General features: G+C 32.3%; 1 protein-coding gene across 4 annotated transcripts in view; it reads right to left on the bottom strand.

Moving 5' to 3' along the window:
• Nucleotides 1–5,290: 5,290 nt before the first annotated feature.
• Nucleotides 5,291–20,712, bottom strand: part of LOC106468878 (AP-1 complex-associated regulatory protein-like) — a 40,423-nt gene continuing 25,001 nt past the window's right edge. Inside the window, exons 5-11 of one of the 4 annotated variants that reach the window (XM_013929326.2) lie at nucleotides 16,227–16,323; nucleotides 15,654–15,829; nucleotides 13,681–13,757; nucleotides 10,773–10,883; nucleotides 9,872–10,001; nucleotides 9,616–9,746; nucleotides 5,291–8,047 (exon numbers count right to left, since the gene is read on the bottom strand). In XM_013929326.2, coding sequence (XP_013784780.2) covers nucleotides 9,647–9,746; nucleotides 9,872–10,001; nucleotides 10,773–10,883; nucleotides 13,681–13,757; nucleotides 15,654–15,829; nucleotides 16,227–16,323 — 691 coding nt within the window. In that variant the 3' untranslated portion in view covers nucleotides 5,291–8,047; nucleotides 9,616–9,646. The remainder of the gene's footprint in view (nucleotides 8,048–9,615; nucleotides 9,747–9,871; nucleotides 10,002–10,772; nucleotides 10,884–13,680; nucleotides 13,758–15,653; nucleotides 15,830–16,226; nucleotides 16,324–20,712) is intronic. The other 3 variants (XM_022397246.1, XM_022397244.1, XM_022397247.1) reach the window with 3 other exon arrangements.

Below are 20,712 nucleotides of genomic sequence, written 5' to 3'. Positions count from 1 at the left end.
TTACGAAGAGTTGCCTGAAAATGGGTCAGAGTTCGTAAAAGTGTTATTGGAAAGGATGGATGATATTCACCACCAAGTGCGTTCAAACTTGAAAACGTCTGCTGATTCGATGAAGCTATGTTATGATAAGAGATCTACTGAAGTTAGCTTTGTACCAGGAGACAAGGTATGGTTGTATAATCCCAGGAAGACCAAAGGGAAGTCTCCTAAGTTGTCTTTTCCATGGGAAGGCCCATATGACATAGTGGATCGTCTCTCAGACGTGACTTTCCAAATAAAATGTGGTTGGTGAGGTAAGCCAAAGGTGGTGCATGCCAACAGGCTTTGGCGTTATCACGGTCCAGGACATTTCAGTTGAAATGAAGTGAACAATGAAACAAATGACGCTGCTGAAGACATGTCACCTGAAAAAGCCACTGTCGAAGAAGAAACTCTACCCGGTTTTGAGAAGGGAAACAGTGAAGCCCTTGATGAAGTTACTACCACTGATGTGATTATTACCGATAATAGGACATTTCCTGATGGAGCAAATGAACCCCACCTGAAGCAGAAGCCGACGAGACGGAGACCAGTAAGGAAGAAGATACGTCCCGTAAAATTAAGAGACTTTGTTGAATTTTAATTTTGTGTTTGTAAATTCTGTCCATTTAATTAAGTTATTGTTAATTTTCTATTGGTTTAATGTAAGTGGCTATTGTGCGTGAATCGTTCGTTGTGAATTATAGCGTGTGTTTAAGTTAAAGTGACTGTGAAAATTAAGTGTATAGCAAAGTTAAATTGAGAAAGAATAAACTAGTTTTATTTAAGAAAAGACTTGTATCGCTAAAGTTTTTCGGAAAGAATTTCTACGAAAAATTAACAAATGAACACAGACGTAACAATATTTTCACACTAGTATAACGGAATTATGAATAGCATTTATTTTATTGGTTGCCTAGATACATTTTTATCTTTAATTAGATATTTTCTTTTACAAGTTCATACTTTAAAAAATGAATGTACTTACTTTAAAAGAATTAAGGGAATTTTAAAATTGTTTTAAATTAGTTCCAATGTTTGTCTTTTCTCTTTGTCGTTGTTTTGTTCTGGTCAAACCATTAGTGTGGTTCCATCTGTTAATTGTTTTTACTAAGCTTTTTCATAGTGAATTTTTTTGTTTTAGACAAAATTAGTGCTGTAGTTTCTAAATGTTACCTGCGTGATGATAATATCTCCACATTTATTCTTCCATAACTAATAAAGAAAAAATATATTTATTAACCTATATTTAGACAAATTTTCTATGTTTTTTTTTTCATTTTTTCATGTAGAATTAGCATCTTCCTAGTAAACTGGATGTACGAAGATCGTAAACATATTCTAATCCTATACCCTACGATAGAAGTAACATACTGCAATGACTATTCAATAGAAGATTGTATTTGCTTTGCTTTTGCCTTCCCCTGGAGTGGGGTTATGCAAATTTTAAGAGATCATACAGAGACCTGTTAAAGTTTGGTTTTCTCTCTTGTGTATTTAGTTATATTATTGGATACCACACTAGGACCCTGACTTAACTGGAAGTGTGGCATTTTTCTGTTCTTGCTTAGAATACTCTCCAATCCCAGCAGCCAGTTACAATCCTTCAGTGACATAAAGAGTATCTAGTAAGTGAAAGACAGCCTCACTGTGTTTTATCTTTATACTGTAAAATAACTTTTAATTCTATTTTGAGACTGGGAACAGTCTCATTTTAAACATTTATTGTATACTATAAACATTGGCTTTATTCCTTTAGTACATCTGTGTGAAAACTGACACAAGCGTCGTCCTAATCTTAAAAGTGCTTACAAACTATCGAGTCGTGATCCCAAGTGTTCACAGGTAGAAAACTCTTTGGACTTTATAGGGTGTAAGAAATGAAGGCCACTAAGGTGTTATTCGCCCATGTGCTAACAAGTAAACATTTTTTTTGGCCACATTCACACTAAGGCATTGATGCAAACACTGTACTTTTTGTGTTGACCAGAAGAAAACCATCCAAGACAGACAGTTGTTCATTCTTCATTACAGAGAATAGTCCTGGATATATTTGGTCCTCTTCTAAAAATGATTGATTACTTTACCAAGTGAGTCGAATTTTATCCATTGGTTAATATTTTAGAAAAGTCCATAGTGTAATAGCATCTCATGTCTAAACATTTAGACAGCTGGCTAGAGATGGCTACTTGAAATTTGAAAACATTTGTAAGCTGACCCTTACTCTCCGTGCTATAAAGTGATATTTCTCAGTAGGATATATGCATTACATCATGTTATAGCTACTTGGTTACATTAGGTGCCAATCAAAGGCATCACTAGACACTGGCTTATGGGGTTCATGCCACGATTCTATTTGACAGTGCCCCGAATCCCCAGTTGGTGTCTTCAAACATCAAAAGGGAAACCTTGATCGATATTATACTGAAATGTCGAAAATTTCCGCGCCTATGGGCCTAACCACCGAATCTTTTAAATACCTAGCGTCGCCTCTGATGATATTTGATGTTGTAAGACGCAATTGCCTAGACTAAGAACCTTCAAAGTTGACGAAGCTGGAAATGATCAGCAAGGAATTCTAGTACATCTGACGGCCGAAAGAACTTTTCAAACACTCAGGTGGAATTTGATGAGCATTAACAAGATGTTTGTGTAAAAAAAAATCACCTAAGATAGCTTGTGTGTATGAAAGTGAATAAGGTAAGTAGTATTTACACACGAGCATGTGAGACCTGTGCTTGTGTTCCACGCATGCAGTTAGAGAGCCTTGTTCTTAATCTGCAAAAAATATGACTCAGGTTGTGGTGAATCCTAGTAGAAAATCCCTTGTATCGGTAGATTTTACCTATATTTTGTCTGTGACGCTAACAAATGGCAATTCAGTGTCATGAAAGTTCGACTAGTGTTTGTGGAAGACCAAGAGGGTAACATACTTTACTGTTGATATTGTAATTCGCTTGTGTTGATAGGAGTCTGAGCTTATACTGATGTACGCTGAAGTGGACAGCATGAATACTAATCTTGACTGAAAAATTTTACTTTGGCTGAATTCCTCCTGTGATTAGTTAGTATATAATGCGTCGAGATTATTGACTCATAGATAGTGAAATAATGCTGGGAGCGCGGGTATTTAGAGGTAGCTGGCGAGATTGTTGCTGTACATAGGTTCTGACGCAGCCTTTCGAATACAAGAAGCACATATGATATGTGACGTTGATATACATATATATATATATGATATTATGCGTATATGTCTATATGTACGTGAGATTTCATATCCATACGAAAAACACGTAAAGCTCTCCACAACTGTTGTATCGAATACATAAATTAGTCACACAGTTGCCAAGCAACAAATGAAGAATTTGATTCAACTGTTAAATTGATGATATATAAAGTGAAACTGTTACCGATTTCAACTGCATCTTCAGCGTATCTAATATTTTGATTTATGCTGGTAAAATAACAGAATATATTCAGCTTTTGAAACTAAAATACTTGTAAGATTGTGGATTTTTCATTGAAGAAATAAAAGTAATTAGAGAACTCACACTACATTAGACAGAAAACAAGGTGGTACTCTTTGTTTTTCATAATATTAATCAAAAATACTTTTGATTCAATGAATCATGAATAAATATTCATGAGCACGTGAAATTATATATAGCAAGTCAAACGTGATACAAATGGCAGAGCAAATTAAAACTTGATGTGTCCAATGTTTATTTGGTCTTCATGTTAAAACACGCAGATAGAGATGTTTCATAAACGACCAGTGGAATGAGATGCTGATCAGTTGGTGAAAAACTTGTACATCATTTTGTACATGAATAAAGATTATGCTCTTCCTACCTTTGTACATATTTTCTTTGCTGTCCATGTTTGAATTATTACTATGGACATTTCTGGAACCTTCAATTTACAAATATTTATCTGTTTGGCATCAATGCCTAAATACACCCTACTAAACGTTTTTGTCAGCTTTTTTCTTCTTTACGACAAGCGAAGCCGTTCCTAATTTTATTTAGAAAAGCTGATCAGGGGAAAGTAGCCAGTCAACAGAACCCACTGTCTATATGACTACTCTAAACTGAATAACAGAACTGATTGTCACTTTCATAATAACTCCACAGCTGAAAGTGTGTTCAGTGACATATCAAGCTACAAACCTTTGGCCTTCATGCCCAGAATTCAGCGCACTAATCACTAGGGTACACCCACCCTATTTACTATTTTCCATTTGTTGCTGATATGATTAGGTTTTTTGTCAGCTTATATTTTCATTTGACCTAGACAAACCAGTACTTAGGTCTCTAAGTGTTTAGCTGTTCCTACTAACTTTATCTTTGTCCATGGCAAACTAGTATTAAGGATCCTAATTGTTAACTCTCCACATTAAACTTTTTGTTTTTTATTTGTTCTGGACAAACCAATAGTGTGTTAACTACAAGACGTTTTTTGCCAACTTTATTTATTATTTGTTCTGGACAAACCAGTATTGTGGCTTCTAAGCATTATCTGTTTGTACTAAGCTTTATTCTCGTCTTTTTATGTCATAGGTAAACCACTATTTAAAAGTTTGTGTTGACTGTCCTCCATCAAGATTTACTCTGGACAAACAAATATTAGTTTCAAAGTGGAACTGCCTCCACGAAGCTTTCTTTATATATGTTTGTACATTTTAATTTCTGGACAAACCATCACTGTGTTTCTAAGTGTTAACTACTCCTATTAAGTTCATGTCAGCCTGCATTTTATATCCATTAAGCATCCTCCACTGAGCTCTCAATGTTTTTATTCTAAATGTTCCTACCCAATATCTGATCTAATTGCTTGATCTGATATTTTATTATTATTATTAATGTGCTTATGGTGTTTTAACCTTTTGCTATAATTACACACTTTTTCCAACAAGTCAATTGTTTGGTAGGAACATATAATTTTTAATTAGTCAGTTAATGTAGATCAAGTTCGGCTCATCTTAAAGGTCTAAATACTGCAGTTCGTGAGAATGATAAAAAAATTAATGGAATCAACACTTCATGAAAAAGAGAAAATAATACTTTATTGTAATCAATACTTTATGAGAAAGAAATAATAATATTTTATCATAATCAATGTTTCATGAGAAAAACAAAATACATTATTGTAACCAACACTTTATAAGAAAGAAAAATAATATAATATATATAATCAACAATTCATGGAAAAAAATACTTTATTGTAAATAAGACTTCATGAGAAAGAAAGAAAAAAATAGTACTTTATTATAATAAACATTTTATGATAAAGAAAATTTATTATTATAATCCACATTTCATGAAAAAAAGATGACTTCATTATAATTAACAAGTCATACGAAATATCCTGATTATAGTCCATACAGCACAAGAAACATATTCATTACACTAGACACATAATGAGGAAAATAATACTATTGTAATTAAAACACCATGATAGAATAAAACATAGCACCAAAGTACATGTGAAACTGATTAACATAGTATTTGCTAATGTATGAAAAACAACTTTGTAAAATTATCAGTTTTATAAGCAGAGTTAATGATAAAAATAAAATGCTAATCTATGACTAGGCTAGCCCCTAAAGAGACTTGTTCCATGTATTTGCTTCTTACACCGATTACACATACAGTTTTGATTATTTTAATCTAAACAGCAAAAATCAAGCAACTGACTGACAGCTCCACAAGAAGCAAAAGCATATGCTTGATTTAGATAAAAAATAATGTCATTGGGTCATCAGTGTCTCTTTCTCTCTGCTTTTCTGTTTGACAGATACACTGTTTTAGCCACTTATGGAAGAGGTAGTTCTATTGTAGCTTTTACTGTTATAACTACATGTACATCCATACTCTTTCAACGCTAAGAAGTGTTTTTGTAGAAAGACTTTCTTCTAAGTACCATTTATGTTAGTATTTAAGAACACAATGTTACTGGAAAATCAATGAATGAAACTAAATCTCATTTTTTATTTTATCGATTTAATGTACCACATTCTGCAAAAAAAAAAAAATATGTATATAAATGCTGCTTCTCAATATTTAAAGATCATATTTCAAGATTAAAACTGCATAATATAAATAAGTAAAACAGGTTGTATCTACTTGAGAATATTTTACTAAAAGTATTTTTATTTCGCTGCACTTTTACCATTTTCTACTTATCCCCTTAAGTGAGCAGGGCATAAATAAAAGTTAATTTTTTGGCTTCAACTCCATGGCTCTCCCATTTATAACTATCAAGCTGTTTCTGTAGTTTCTTGTTCATTCATAAATGGCACACAATTCAACTTCTGTGTTAATGTACATCTTGAAATGGTAATTCTTTTGACAAGTGTCAAAAATTTGGACACTCTTATGAGACACAAACAGGTGCAAGGTACGTACGAAAGGTCAATTAGTGAAAGTTGAGAAGACTTGATTTCATCACGAAACAGGCAGAATCATTGGTCTCATCAAGGAGCATATAAATAACACCCAAGTCCCCAACAGAGTAAAGTAGAGTACTAGATAAACATTCCCCTGATCTAATACCAGAAACAAATAGATGAACTCAACCAAAAGGTGTGTTGTGTGTGTTATAAGAGAGGGAAAAGAAAAGCATCCAGACTGCTGCATTAGTTTATCTAGCATCCAACTACAGGTCATACCACACAAAGGCAAGTTATGTGAACCAAGAGTATCTTTTCACCATCAGGTCAAACAGATAATTTCTACACAAAGACAATCATCATAACTAAGGAAGAAAAAAAGTGCCCACTAAAAGGTGGATTTCTGTTCCATAAAGGCACCCACTTAAGGAATTTATTATATACCCATACAAGTAATAACAAGACCAAAAATATGATCATTTACTGAAACATATTTAACCTCTTTTACAGATGTTTTGTTGTTAATTAAAACTTTTCAATAATTATTTATTCAGGAAAAGTCCTTAAAGTTTGAGAATTGTGTTCAAAAAGCATGAATTAATTACAAAGTAATGAAACCAAGTTACATAATATTAATAAAAACTGTAAAGAATAATGTATCAATGCTTATCATTTAATTTGTGTAGGTTTGGAAACCACAGAAGCCTGAAATGAAACTTGACGTGTATGATTTTTATTTCCTTCCACACTAATAAAACAATATGTAACATTATTCAGACTAAAATGATTCATCATTTTGGTTCTCTGGTATAGTTGCATACATTGTTGATAACAATGGTTTCATGTGTTTTTAACTTCTTCTGACACACAATTTGGTAATAAAACAACATATTACATCTTCACCTATGTATATTGTTCTTGTGTAACAGATCTTTCAATTATTACAAAATTGATCTTTTGAGTGAAAGTAATGAAGAATGTATAATAATATGTCAAACATGTTATATCTGCTGTATCCAAAGCCGATGAGTCCTTTGGTCCAATACCAGGGCTCTTCAAGCTGGCTGGGATATGACAGATATCGTAGTGATCAAGATGTGTCAATATTACACATAGACCTACTATACAAAAACATTAATGGTTTTAAATATTTTAATAGGCTCTTAAATGGAATGTTTAACTGTGTATATACATACATATATATATATATATACTTTTCATACATTTTTATAAATAAATGATTAACTTCTTTCACACGTTTACTTTTTATTTTGCGTTTACTTTGGCTGTTAAAAGCTTTTAATAAAGAATTCAAAATTCTAGATTTCAATTCTTTATAATTGTAATGCATTAAATTATTCATTTTAACACTTATTATCTGGATCATCAATAAATTTATCCATCAAAAATACAATTCCTTTTTTAAAAGTTATAACCTTTCTTAACCCAAAAATAAAAAGTGCAAGTTTTACATTGTATTCTGTTAAAGATGCTATTTACATACAAGTACAACAGTAGTCACTGTTAATGTCATTACATCTCACAGTTCTGTGTTCAATACAAAATACATAAAATTTTCATCAAGCTACAAAAATCAATGTGAGTTCTTGTTGGAAACTTTCAGATGGTGAAATAAACCTAAGGAAATAATAATAATATTTCAGTGAAGTATTCACACTGTTATACTCTTCTTTAATACTTATGATAATTAAACGAAAACACTAAGTAATTTTAAATTATAGTTTTACTAGCTAACATACCAATTCAATTCACAAGAAAGAAGACAACATGGGTTTCTGGAAGTGACATGAGAAGGTCAGATCCAAATTCTGATCCCCTGTGTCACTACACGAGGGGGCTCTAAGGGTACAGGCAAGGTTTGGTGACACAAGTCCAGCAATTTGGCACTTCTAAATACAAGTGCACACATACCCACAAAGTTTTGTAAATAACGATTTGGATGTGGATAACAACATGCTATAGATGTGTTATTCTTCTGTAACCCAGAAAATTATTTTAAAAAAATGAGACAATGATTTGACATTCACATACAATTGATAAGTTGTTTGGTTATAGTAATGCTACTGAGGCTACCTGCTGCCATCTTTAATTTTGAATTGCCAATCAAAGGGAAAACAACTGGCTGGAATTATCCACTGCCAACTCTTGGTTACTCTTTACCAATGAATAGTGGGATTAACCATCACATTATAACTCCCCCCCCCCATGCCTGAAAGAATGAGCATCTTTGACCCCAGATAAATAAAAGGAAGCAAAAGAATCAATAAGAGTTAAAAATAATCATTTAGTTAAGTACCTTGAGCAGTTTACTCCATGAATAATTTGTAATATTTAAATGTAGAATAAGCATGCAGTAAGGATTTTTGAGTTAAGTAAAACATCTAAAAAATAAACTGAATTTAAAACAGGAAAGAAAATTTAGAGAATCATTAACAAAATAATATCCGTAATTCAGTTCTACCTGTTCTCCAGTTTCATCTAAATCTAATAATTTCATACATAAATAATGAAAAAGAATTGAAATAGGGTTTACTGCTGGAGCTCATAACATATAAATATGCAATCAATTAATGACAAAGGAGAGACAATAAAATTATTGATGATATTTAATATACAGAGTTAAAAACTTTCAAGGCCAAAGGAATGTAAACAATATCACTACTCTGGCTATTTAAAACCAGTTTACAAGTATGGAAGAAAACACTTCGATAAAAACTCAGTTCTGACTCTTACATGACCACCACTGTAACAAAGTGAAGTAAGATATTATTTTCTTGGCATTTGTGTATAATGTTAAAATAATAACTAAATAACACACAATGTTAAAATCAATACACAATTATAAACATTTCTAAAATGTTGACTCTACGTTTTGACGTTTACTTCTGATGATGAGATGATAAATGTCAAAACATGTAAGAGACCAAAGTCTGGAAATGTTTTTAATTGTTCATTAATTTTAATGTTGTGTGTTATTTATTTATCATTTTAAAGTGAAGTAAGCCTGATCATGTGAAAGCATACAAGAACTGAAGAAAAAAGAATACTTTTTATGGTAAAATTTCCAATACCAATTTATTTGTATACTGTTATATTAGAATCAATTCACACTGTACAGAAAGTTCCAAGTGTTAATTTTTCCTATGAATATATACACATATTATTTGACATAAATTTATACACACCCTTTTCAGCAATACCCTTATTCTTTGGGTGTCACCTGTTAGGCCCAGTATCATTCAATGCTTCTGCTGTCATCTTCTCTATTTCTGATATCAACTGTTCTGTCTCCAAGTCAAGTTGACTCATCTGTACACTAGAAAATATTGTAAAAATTTCAATTTTGCTAAGAAACTAAATCCAAATATAGTGTGCTGAATTCTGCAAGGAAAAAAACTACATCTATACACATGCAACTTGAAGAACATTCGTTTTATTTACCTTGTAAACTCTCCATCCCACTCTAACTCATTGCCATTTGAGGGAGGAGTTGACCTAACTGATCTGTTACTTGTTGTTTCTGATACAAATGTTGATGCTATCTCTTCCTCAGGAGCTGGCAGGGTTAGCCCTTAAACATAAAAAGTAATTTTATAGATTATAAAAGAACTGACTATGAATCTCTACATTCAGGCAGTGTTAGGCCCTGATATGTGTTATATATATATATGTGTAAAGGGTATGCTTTAGTGTAGTATTCTGTGAACCATTTCAAACCTTGTTCCTTGTGTTTACTTAGCCATGAAAATTTGAACTCCATTATCTTAATACTTAAAATCTTTCAGCTTAGTTGCATTTTCTACTGAGGCTATTTTTTAGACTTTCTTAAATTCAGATACTCCAAATACATAAGACAATGGGCAACAGCCTATAATTAAATGTTTCAAAGTCCAAATAATATAAAAAATTACAAGTAGCTTTATCTGATGCAATATTTTGAAAAGATATATTTTATTATTAATCAATTACATCCAACATTACTGGGATCAAAAATTTAAAAAACTTGTACAAATTTAATTTTTTTTTCAATAAAAAATAATAATGCAGAAACAGGTGTGTTGTTTTGGAATGATGCAGCCTGAATTGGAATAGTTGGCAGTATTTTACAGTAATACAAGCAAACTATTCCAATAATTTATAAAAACTAGGTAACAAAAGTTAACTAACATTATACATAATACTTTCTCTTACTGATAGTTGCTTTTTAATTTTTAGAAATTACATAATAAATTTAAAGGTTTCTTTTGTATTTTTAGCATCAAGACAAATTTACTTTAACTTTATAATATTACTGAAAATAACTTGTACTATTGATAAACTTTAAATATTTTGGTATTTCTACCTGCTTCATCTTCCCATTCTAAGTCTATTGAGGAAGGTGGAGTGGTGTTCAGAGTTGTCAGCCGGTCCCTCACCAGAAGGTGGTTAACACTACTACTTAGAGACTTCTGGCCTGATGATAATGGTAGAAATTGTGATGAATTCTATGTCAATTTCACTTATTAAATACAAAAATAAGATCTGAGCCTAAATGGGAAAAGAACTGAAGAGGCAGCTTTGTGGACAAGCTCATTCATTTATGATATCATGATTGAACGTTTAATTCCAACATATATTTGATGTTATTTGTTTGTTTCCGAAAATGAAAATCAACAGATGAATAAATCTGTCAACTCCCTGTAATATCAATGTTATTTTAGATTATTCTTTCTAATAGTAAAGTCATATTTAATTTCCTACTACATTAATAACCTTAAACATGAAGACATGATAATCCTAAAGTATAAAATTAACAATTTATACACATTGCAACAATCATCATATGATAATAAGTTTTAACCTTCTTGCAATTAAGTTCACAAATTACTAAATACAGCCAATTAGTGTTTTTGAACATAATTATATTTAGTTTGAGCAAAAAAGGAAAGAAAATAGAAATGTAAACTCATAGGATAGTTTTTAATTTAAAAATTTTAACATGTACTTTACAATTCACAAATTATTTATCGAAGATTTTGCGACTTTTTCAGGTTAGGATATTTATGCATAAAATTTCATGTGACTTAAAACTGATAATCCAGTTTTATGTCTTTTAAAGCTTATTTTCATACAATGTATTCTTTAAAGTTATTTGTAAAAACTGACCACTTTTAAAGTCATACACACATACAGAAATCATAAGACACTTATATAATAAAGATTTTCCAACTTTTTCAGGTTAGGATATTTATGCATAAAATTTCATGTGACTTAAAACTGATAATCCAGTTTTATGTCTTTTAAAGCTTATTTTCATACAATGTATTCTTTAAAGGTATTTGTAAAAACTGACCACTTTTAAAGTCATACACACATACAGAAATCATACGACACTTAAATAATAAAGATATAGATCCAGCCCAAATTATTCTTTAGTGTTAACCCTATGTGCATGGTTGGGGTCAAAGTACACGTGTTATGACCTTTTAGTTACATTTAAAAATTTAATTAAACTCCCTATTATCAATGTATAACAATAATCTTTTAATCAAAATGCAGTTAATAAATCAAATTTTAATATACGCTTTAACTTCTTAATTTCAAAAGGAAATATTTAAATAAATTCTCAATCTCCACTTCTCTGTGTCACATGACACTTGTTCATTCTAGATTGTCCATTTTAGATATTTGTACTACCCCTATATGATGTCTTTAGTTTAACATAAATTACATATTTGTAGTTTACATACTGATAAAACAATCTGGTTTTATAGGATCCAATCTTCTTGCTTTATGGAGAAATAAACCAGAAAATCAAACCCACATGTCACACCCTCCCACCACATCCTTTTTTCAAAAAATGTCATTAATTCTCTCTGACTTTTGCTATTAGATTATTTAAAACCAATAGAAAGAGGGGATTTCAATTTACTGATTTCCATACAAGGTTAACTTGTTCTCACAATGATTTTTAAATTAATCGGCCTTCAGATTCATTATCATCACCTAGGTGACCTCCACCAGTAAGAGAATTACGTTAATCCACATATAGCTTAGAAAGCCAGTTAAATTATACCAGTTTTAGATCATTGTATTTTTCTCCATGTTAACATTTTATGTTCTTAATTGCATATTTGAAATAAAAATTATTTTACATATTACTACCATCACTACAAAAAAGTTTTCTCGGGCCAAGAGAAGAAAAATGAGGCCAAAAGTAATTGCTAAATTTCTTGTTTTTATGAATATTTTTATTTATTGTTATAAAAGTAATTAAAATGTAAAAATTAGAAATATTAGATAAGAAAAAAAACTAAACATTTCTCAGATAATTATGCAAACAAGCTCCTCACATATTACCATAACTTGAACTATGCACTTCATGGGTGATTTATGGCTTTATTAAACAGGTTTAGTTAGTTCAACATGGTTCAAAGGTAAATAAAACAATAAAATTAAATGAAAGATGTAAAATGTTACACATCCAAGGCTGTTTAAGATAAATATCTGTAATTTTTGTTACAATCAGTAGTTATTTTAAAAAGAAAAACTGGTAACTTAGATTGTTTTGTTGTGGTTAGTTAAATGTTTCAAGCCCATATAGTGTTACGGTAGAGAAAATAAGAGATATGATACAAAGATTTTCTGAAAAACTTTTGATAATCCTCGAGAAGATTCTTGAGGTTATACAAATAAAATTTAGAAACCGTAACAAGAAAGAATGATTATTCTTAACATGAAAATCACCTCATTCTCAGACTAGTCAGACTCTGAATTCATGAATTCACAGACTGAATAGAAATACATAAAAAATTCTGATTTTTTATTTATAACTTACTTGTAATGCTTACAAAAAATGTAACAAATTTTGTGAAGATACACTAAGTAAATTATAAAATATAGTAAACATTAAATTTCCAATACAGCCTTGGTCCAATAAACCAACCAAGTGCATGTAGGGTTAGCAACAGCATCTTCAAAACTGACCGATTATATCTGTGTAATTCTAGGATGTATCTATGGAAATAATTAAATATTTAAATTTGAACACATAAAAACACAACAAACTTTCAAACAAATATGTGTATATATAGTTAAGTTTGTATTACATGCTCCTTTAAAGTGCACTACTATATGTAAAACAAAGCTTGAGTGACTGGCTTCAGCTGTCGAGTACATCTGTCACATTTTTTTAAAACATACATTGTGTAAACATACAGAAGAAAAAGACAATTCATTACAAAATTGCCCAAAACAACAAATATACTTGCCAGTAAAAAGTGGAACCAAAGATTCATCCTGGACTTTGGAATGATCAGAAGAAGAATCAAAATCATCATTACCAGCACTGTACAAAGGGAAACAAGAGACAGAACTTAATAATATCATGCAAAAGGCAGAACTTAATATTATTTAAAACATCACAAGAGAAACAGAGGTTTATTGATATTATTTAGAAATATCACAAGAGAAATAGAACATGGTTAATACAGAAAACTGTTCTCAATCTATGGTAACAAAGTGCATATCCAATAACCTTGCTCCTGGACATCCATGTGGCTAAACAGGTTAAGAGCACTATCTTGTGGCAATTCAGTTGAATGCAATGACATGCAAGTGCAGATGGTGTCTAAAATTGATCCCTTCTGGGAGGTTTACATTATTGAACTTTAAAATGCAAATATAAAGGTAAAAAATTTTAGTGTTTTGAAAAATAAGATTTCTGTAATATTGAACTTCATCTGTAAAGCATAAAAAAATGTGATTAAAACAGGAAACAAAACAGGATATTCCCCAACAGGCTAATAAAAGTAGCACACAGGAAATAGCGAAGAAAGTCAATGGCTTGTCAACAAAAGTAACCCAAGCACTCAGTGGTCTAATACCTCTAATAGAATTATAGACAAGATAATTAACATGGATTGAGCTCTTAGAAAAATAACAGGAACTAAGTTCACCAAGTTTCCCAAAACACATATATGAATGGAAGAACAACTTTTGAAAGTTGGCATATGACAAATAGATCAAATTTTATCACATTGGATGAAACATATGTCTACTTAAGTATCTACAAAAGTGTGGGCAATTTATTATTGTTCTGCTGGTGATATAGCATTTCAAAAATGATACAAGCATACCACAAAACTTCTTCTGAGAGATTTATGATGATTTCAGGTCATAGCTATAATGGTAAATTAAAAATCTAGAGAATTGAAAAAAATAAACTCTTTCAAGCTAACACATTGACACCCCTATTCCACGAAGAAATACCAACTTCTTTATTGATTGGATGCCAATAATGTATAGCTCTATCCAACAAAAAACCCAGCCATTTGCAAATCTGAGTCAACGTGCCAGCTTCTGCAAAGTGCACGTACAAAAAGAAGTTCATGCTTTATCATTTGCCGAATTTTTATGGATTTCTATCCTTTTGGGTTGCTCAAATGAGTCCTCAAAAGTCATTTCTGTTGATCGACTTTAGAAAACGTGTAAAGAGGAAAATGACAACAGTGATCATTATGTATTGCACAAAAGCCTTTTGGTGTGGAAATTATGTTGCAGAGCAATAGTTCATAACCAAAACCATCACACAAAACACCATCAGTGTTAAAAGTAAAGGTTGTAAGGCCTATACACTCATCTCTATACCATTACCATAGACTAGAAACACCTCTCCGTATTACTCAACAAAATGACCAGAGAAACATAATTTGATTAATATTACTTAGTGATCACATCAAACACAGAGCTTAGCATCACACAAAAGGATGATAAAAGAGTGAATAAAATTATAAAAAAAGAGAGAGAGAGAGATAACAGAACTTAATTATTTGAAATAGAACAAGATTGGCCTTATTTACAAACATCAGAAGGAGAATGAAATTTATTACTTAGAAAATATTGCATAAAAAACAGTGTTATGCCATATAAAAAGATGATAAGAAAAACAGTTCATAAAGTTAAGAAATGTCACATAATAAACAGAAACCAAGGACTCCCACTCACCCTATTTGGCAGCGACTATCTAACTAAGAACATGTTGGGTTTATACTTTGTTACAGAGACTTATATGTGAAAGTATCATACGTGCCTGGAATCAGGAATTAATACTATCTGCAAACTCCAAAATTTTATTCAGCAAAATGTCTTATACTATTTAATATAAAAAAACTGATATTACGAATAAAAATAACATATATAGATGGATATATACATATATATATATATATAAATTCACTCTCACATGTGCCAATTCTGAGGATCATCTCCTAACCATCGAAACTGATCACTGTGAAAGACTAGCCTAGCTGGGTTCATAATATCTGGTGATTGAGCAAGTCTTGACATCTTTGCTGCTTCCCGTCTTGCTTCAATAGTAGCCGCATCTTCCATTTCTAATATTTCTTCCTTCTGTAGAAGCTATCATTAAATAAATAAAAAATCACAGAAGATTCCAAAGTTATTTTAGTATCCCTGTAAAACAAAAACATAAAATATAAAAAATTTTAATGTATTTTTTATTCTGCATTATGAAAAAAAAAAAAACGTATTTTCTTCAGGAACCATATTGCTAAGTCTCTCATTGGGTTAAAAATCTACTAATACAGCCAAGAAACTGTAATGAAATGACTGTCTTAAGTTATCAGTTATGAGCAATACCTTCTTCACAATGGAGTAGTTTCAGTATAAGCATAAATAGAATTGAAGTTAAGAAACAAAATTAATTAAAGTTAAGTAAAATTTGTTTTAATACATATTTAATGTAAAAAAAAAAAACTTTAACAGAGAAAACACATCTCATGGCTTCAGTATCTACCTCACTGAAAACCTGGTGATCTTGTTCCCTTTGTTCTTCCAAAAGTAAATCATAATGATGACTTTCAAGTAATTCCTTTTCATGAGGCGTAAGAACACTGAAAATAAGTTACCGACATGCATAAAAAGAGAAGAAAAAATTAACATTGGAACTAAAATAAATGAGTAAAAAAACACAAAAAAGTTTAAAAACTTTATTAAATAATCAGACTAGGCTTTAAGGCAAACTAGCAGCAGTTAACAACTGATCAATCTGCAACATAAGAATTGATACACATAAACACATAAAGCTTCAGCACAAAGCATAGGGAGACTAAATCGTAGTCAGGTACATCAACAACAAAAATAAAAAAAGTGTTTCATACTTGAGTTGTCTTTTAACTACTCAGTAAATTATTATCATGCTCAATTAACAAACACAATGGTTTGAAACAAAAATCTATATATTTTTCATGCAATGGCACTTTTTTATGAAAACTATTTTTGGAGGGGTGGAGGTATATCATGGAAAAATAAGTGTATAAACAAATATTAAACCTTGCACATGCATCACAATGAATTCTTAAGCCTCATTTATAGAATACAATATATATAAGGAGTAAAGATAGAAAACTTCCTGAAATTATATTTTTTCTTCTAATATTTCTGTAACACTTGTTTGAAGGTAGTGGCTTTGATACAGTAACAGTTAGTTCCAGTTGTTACTTGCTACATAAAATATATGTTGCAAATAAGTTGCTCGTGCACTGAACCAACAGAAACATATATTGAGAACATTAAAACTGTTAGTCATAGCATTGTTTTAAATATAAACTGGGAAACGTTAAGCTGCTAGTGATGACATTATTTTAAACAAACTGGAAAACATTAAGTAGCTAGTCCTAGCTTTGTTTGATTATTAACTGAAATACATGTTTCAGCCTCTTGATTTTTCAAACAAATTTTTTTTTGTCTTTTAAAGTTTCTTTTACCCTGCTATTAAAATCACAAACTCTTTTTTTGTAATTACAACAAAGAAGTTTAAGAAAAAATATCAGTATTAACAAAGTAATATATCACTAGAAATAGTTAGCTTTATTAGTGGATGCCTTGAAATATGATCCTTCTTTAAACATAACAGCTTGTAGGCTGATCTCTTAGGTACTGAAACTTAGTGTATATCTACCTTATAATCAATAAGTACATGTTTACAGATATGAGCACTGGTCTACATCTTAATAGTTTAACAAAATTGCCCAATTAAATATTAATAGTTTACTTCATATAATGGCAATTTCTAGAGACTGCAATTTCCTCTTCATCTTCCCACTCTATCCTCTCTCTATAACATACAAGCATATAAAAAAGATACATGCTTGTGATTATCTTAATGGGACACTACTCCGTGCTCATACATTTTACTAAGTGTTGCAAAATTCTATTACTAGAGACAGTTGAAATCTGTGGAAAAATATGCTAAATGTTTGCAAATTTTAAATAGGTATCTATGGAGAATCTTCTGTTTTTAATATTTGCAGTAATAATGGGTTATTATAAAAACTATTTTAGGGGTAAAATAATTTCAATTTAATGTATCAAGAATTTGTCTGTAAAATCAAACAGAAATACAGAACTTTATCTAAACATTACAAATAATTATGTTATAAATAATATACATTAAATTACAGTAATTTGCTCTATAAATAATTAAAGTTAACATTTTTCTTACCTGAAAATATATTTCCAATTGATACTAACCTCTTCACACAGAATAGGTTGATCCCTCAAGCATCTGCCTGTGAAACTTGCATGTCACTAGCCTTGAGCTACCTACAACCTAAAAAATGTGTTTAATATGAACAGTGCTAGTGCACAGTGACATTGTCATGTAATGATAGCTCTCCACCAATAAGAGGTTAACACAATCTCCTTGCACAGTGGCTTTCCTTAAGTAGTTGCACTAAAACTTGCTCCATTCTTATACAAGGCAAGAAGAAAGTACACTGGAAGTGGGAAGGATGGATGTGAAGGTGTGCAGAGATATCTACTAGAAATACATTTGCATTATTACTGCAAATATACCTCACCTCTACACACAGAATCCCATATCAAAATGGTGGAGAAGCCAGTGCAAACATTAAATTTAGATGAGCTCCATTCAGAAAACACCAGATGTAGAAGCCCATAGAGTGTGACACTTAATGATACGGGCTCCATAGGGGTATACCAGTGGGAGATCACATCTCATTTTGACCAGGGTATACTCTTCACTCAGAAGGAAAAAAGGGAAAGGCAAAAAAAAACATATGTTACATGGAAGGGTTGAATGTTTGTAAGACCAACTAAGAACCTGCATACAAGTGGTCAGCAAGCCAAGAAGTGCAGTGTGTTTAGGTGCAACCAGGCCATACTGTGTGTATCTAACCTCAACTCAACTGGACAGACCAAGACAGGGGATAACCCCATCATGCTGCAGGAGGAAAGCACACTAGCTGTTTGAGGGGTGACTTGCACTAAACAGTGCCACAACTACCCTACTTCCCACTATATTGTGCTGTACACAATCAGTGAGGAACTCTCCAGAGGCCACCACCCCAGCAGCTAGGAAACTGAAGTAGCAAAGGTCTCCCATGCTCCTCTTGAAGAAGGGGGAGAATCTGCACTGGGGGAGACTCAAAGAAGTACCCAGATTCCTATCAAATGTTGCTAGAGAGGTCTTTTATCCGAGACAGTGCAATGGGTAATGCCAAAACCCTGTATTTAAAATTAGGCAAGCATAAGCCAAAGAATTGGTCATCACTTCCCTGGTACTGGCTTTTTCCATTTTAGTCCATAGAAGGTACGGTCTGGATCAGGTAACTGAGTAATTTTAACACTTTGATAATACCCCTAGTGGTCTTGCAGCACACTCCATCTCGACAGTGAACACAGTAGAGCCAGGGCAGATGGGATGAGCATTTCCCTTACACTGGCCCAATGCGGATTTTGGGAAATTAGTATGCCATGGGAAGCAACACCAGCCAGCTAGCAGAATCCTATAAGAGGGAAGAGGGTGAAATGACAGTAATTTAAAACATACTTATCCTTCTCAAAGACAGTGTGTAGTTTTAACAAAGAACAGTGTCTGGAGAGAGCTGAAACCCCACAGGAGATGAAACCACCAGATGACAAAGATAATGGGAGACAATGTGTGTGTATTTGTCTATATGGCAGCCTAAAGGATCTCATCCAAGGGTCAGTGAAAATGAGATGCATGAGTGAAACAGCTGATGAATCTGATGGGACAAGATGTGAAAGAACAATCACCCACCAAAGCAGCCGAAGTCTTAGGGAGAACAGCCAAATTGGGTAAAAGAGGAAGTAACTAAAGTGAAAGACTGCAGTAAACATTAATGGCACATACATCAGAATGAATGAAACCACAGGTGAGAAAGAACTATGTCTTCAGAAAAAGATAGTGTAATCAACATGAAACCAATGCCTCGAATGAAGCACATGTAAGATGTTATAAAAGCACTTCAAAATCCCAGTCAGGCACGGGAGTGGGACGAGGTCATTGAAGAAGGATCAGAACAAGGTGGAGAGGACAGGGGAAGAAAAAAATTTGATGTGAATGAGAAAAGTGAGATGTAGTTGACAAAGTTCTTAAATAAATAGCAGTAGTGAAAACCGATAATGCATGGTCAAACAACCATGTGAAAAAGGCCAAAAGTTGGGCCACAGTAGGATGGCCCAGAGGAATGGAGTGTCTGATGGATCAACATTGAAAACTCACCACTTCCATTCATAGACAGACAGAGTTGAAGGACAGAAGGAATGGGATAAGAAAAAAGGCTACATGATTGGAGAGTCCAGTCCTGTGAGCAATGGACTAGGTAAATCCTACATGCGAACACACACTTACCCTAGATGAAAGATAATTGTGTGGTTGGAGCAAGGAAGAATAGTACTGGAGCATAGGAAAAATGGGCCTGGAAACCAACTGACAAAGAAGAGGAAATCAGGGTTGTGTTGGCCAAAGAGGCACCACCAATATGACCCAACAAGTAATGTCACATATCAAAGTGAGGACATGAGGGAGAAAATGAAGAGGAGGATCAGCATATGGAAGAAGGTTAGACCAGTCCTGGCTGAAAGCATCAATCACCAGGACCAATAGATGAGAAACTAGGGGCTAGAAGAGGAGATGTTTGGTGTTCAGAGGAGTAGAAAAAGACATTTATGAGAGGTGTGTCCACTGAAAGCAAACCTAACAAAAACTAGCGGGTTGGAGAGATCACTCCATGGGTAGAATCCTGTCCACCACCAAGTTCAGAGCCCCCAGCAAATGACAAACCATAAGACGAACTCAAAATGGAAGGCCTAATGCTTGGAAGCAGAGAGTTATGAAAGAGGTATTGCCCTGCTTCTTGATATAAGAAACAACCATATCATTTTCGATGACGAGGAACCCACTTTGAGACTAATAATGGCTGGAGACGGCTTAAATGGGTAATGAAGAAAAACTT

Source organism: Limulus polyphemus, unplaced genomic scaffold (genome assembly GCF_000517525.1).
Source record: "Limulus polyphemus unplaced genomic scaffold, Limulus_polyphemus-2.1.2 Scaffold3202, whole genome shotgun sequence".
Taxonomy (NCBI): domain Eukaryota; kingdom Metazoa; phylum Arthropoda; class Merostomata; order Xiphosura; family Limulidae; genus Limulus; species Limulus polyphemus.
The sequence above is the reverse complement of the archived record's forward strand: the minus strand, read 5'-3'. Positions and strand labels throughout refer to the sequence as shown.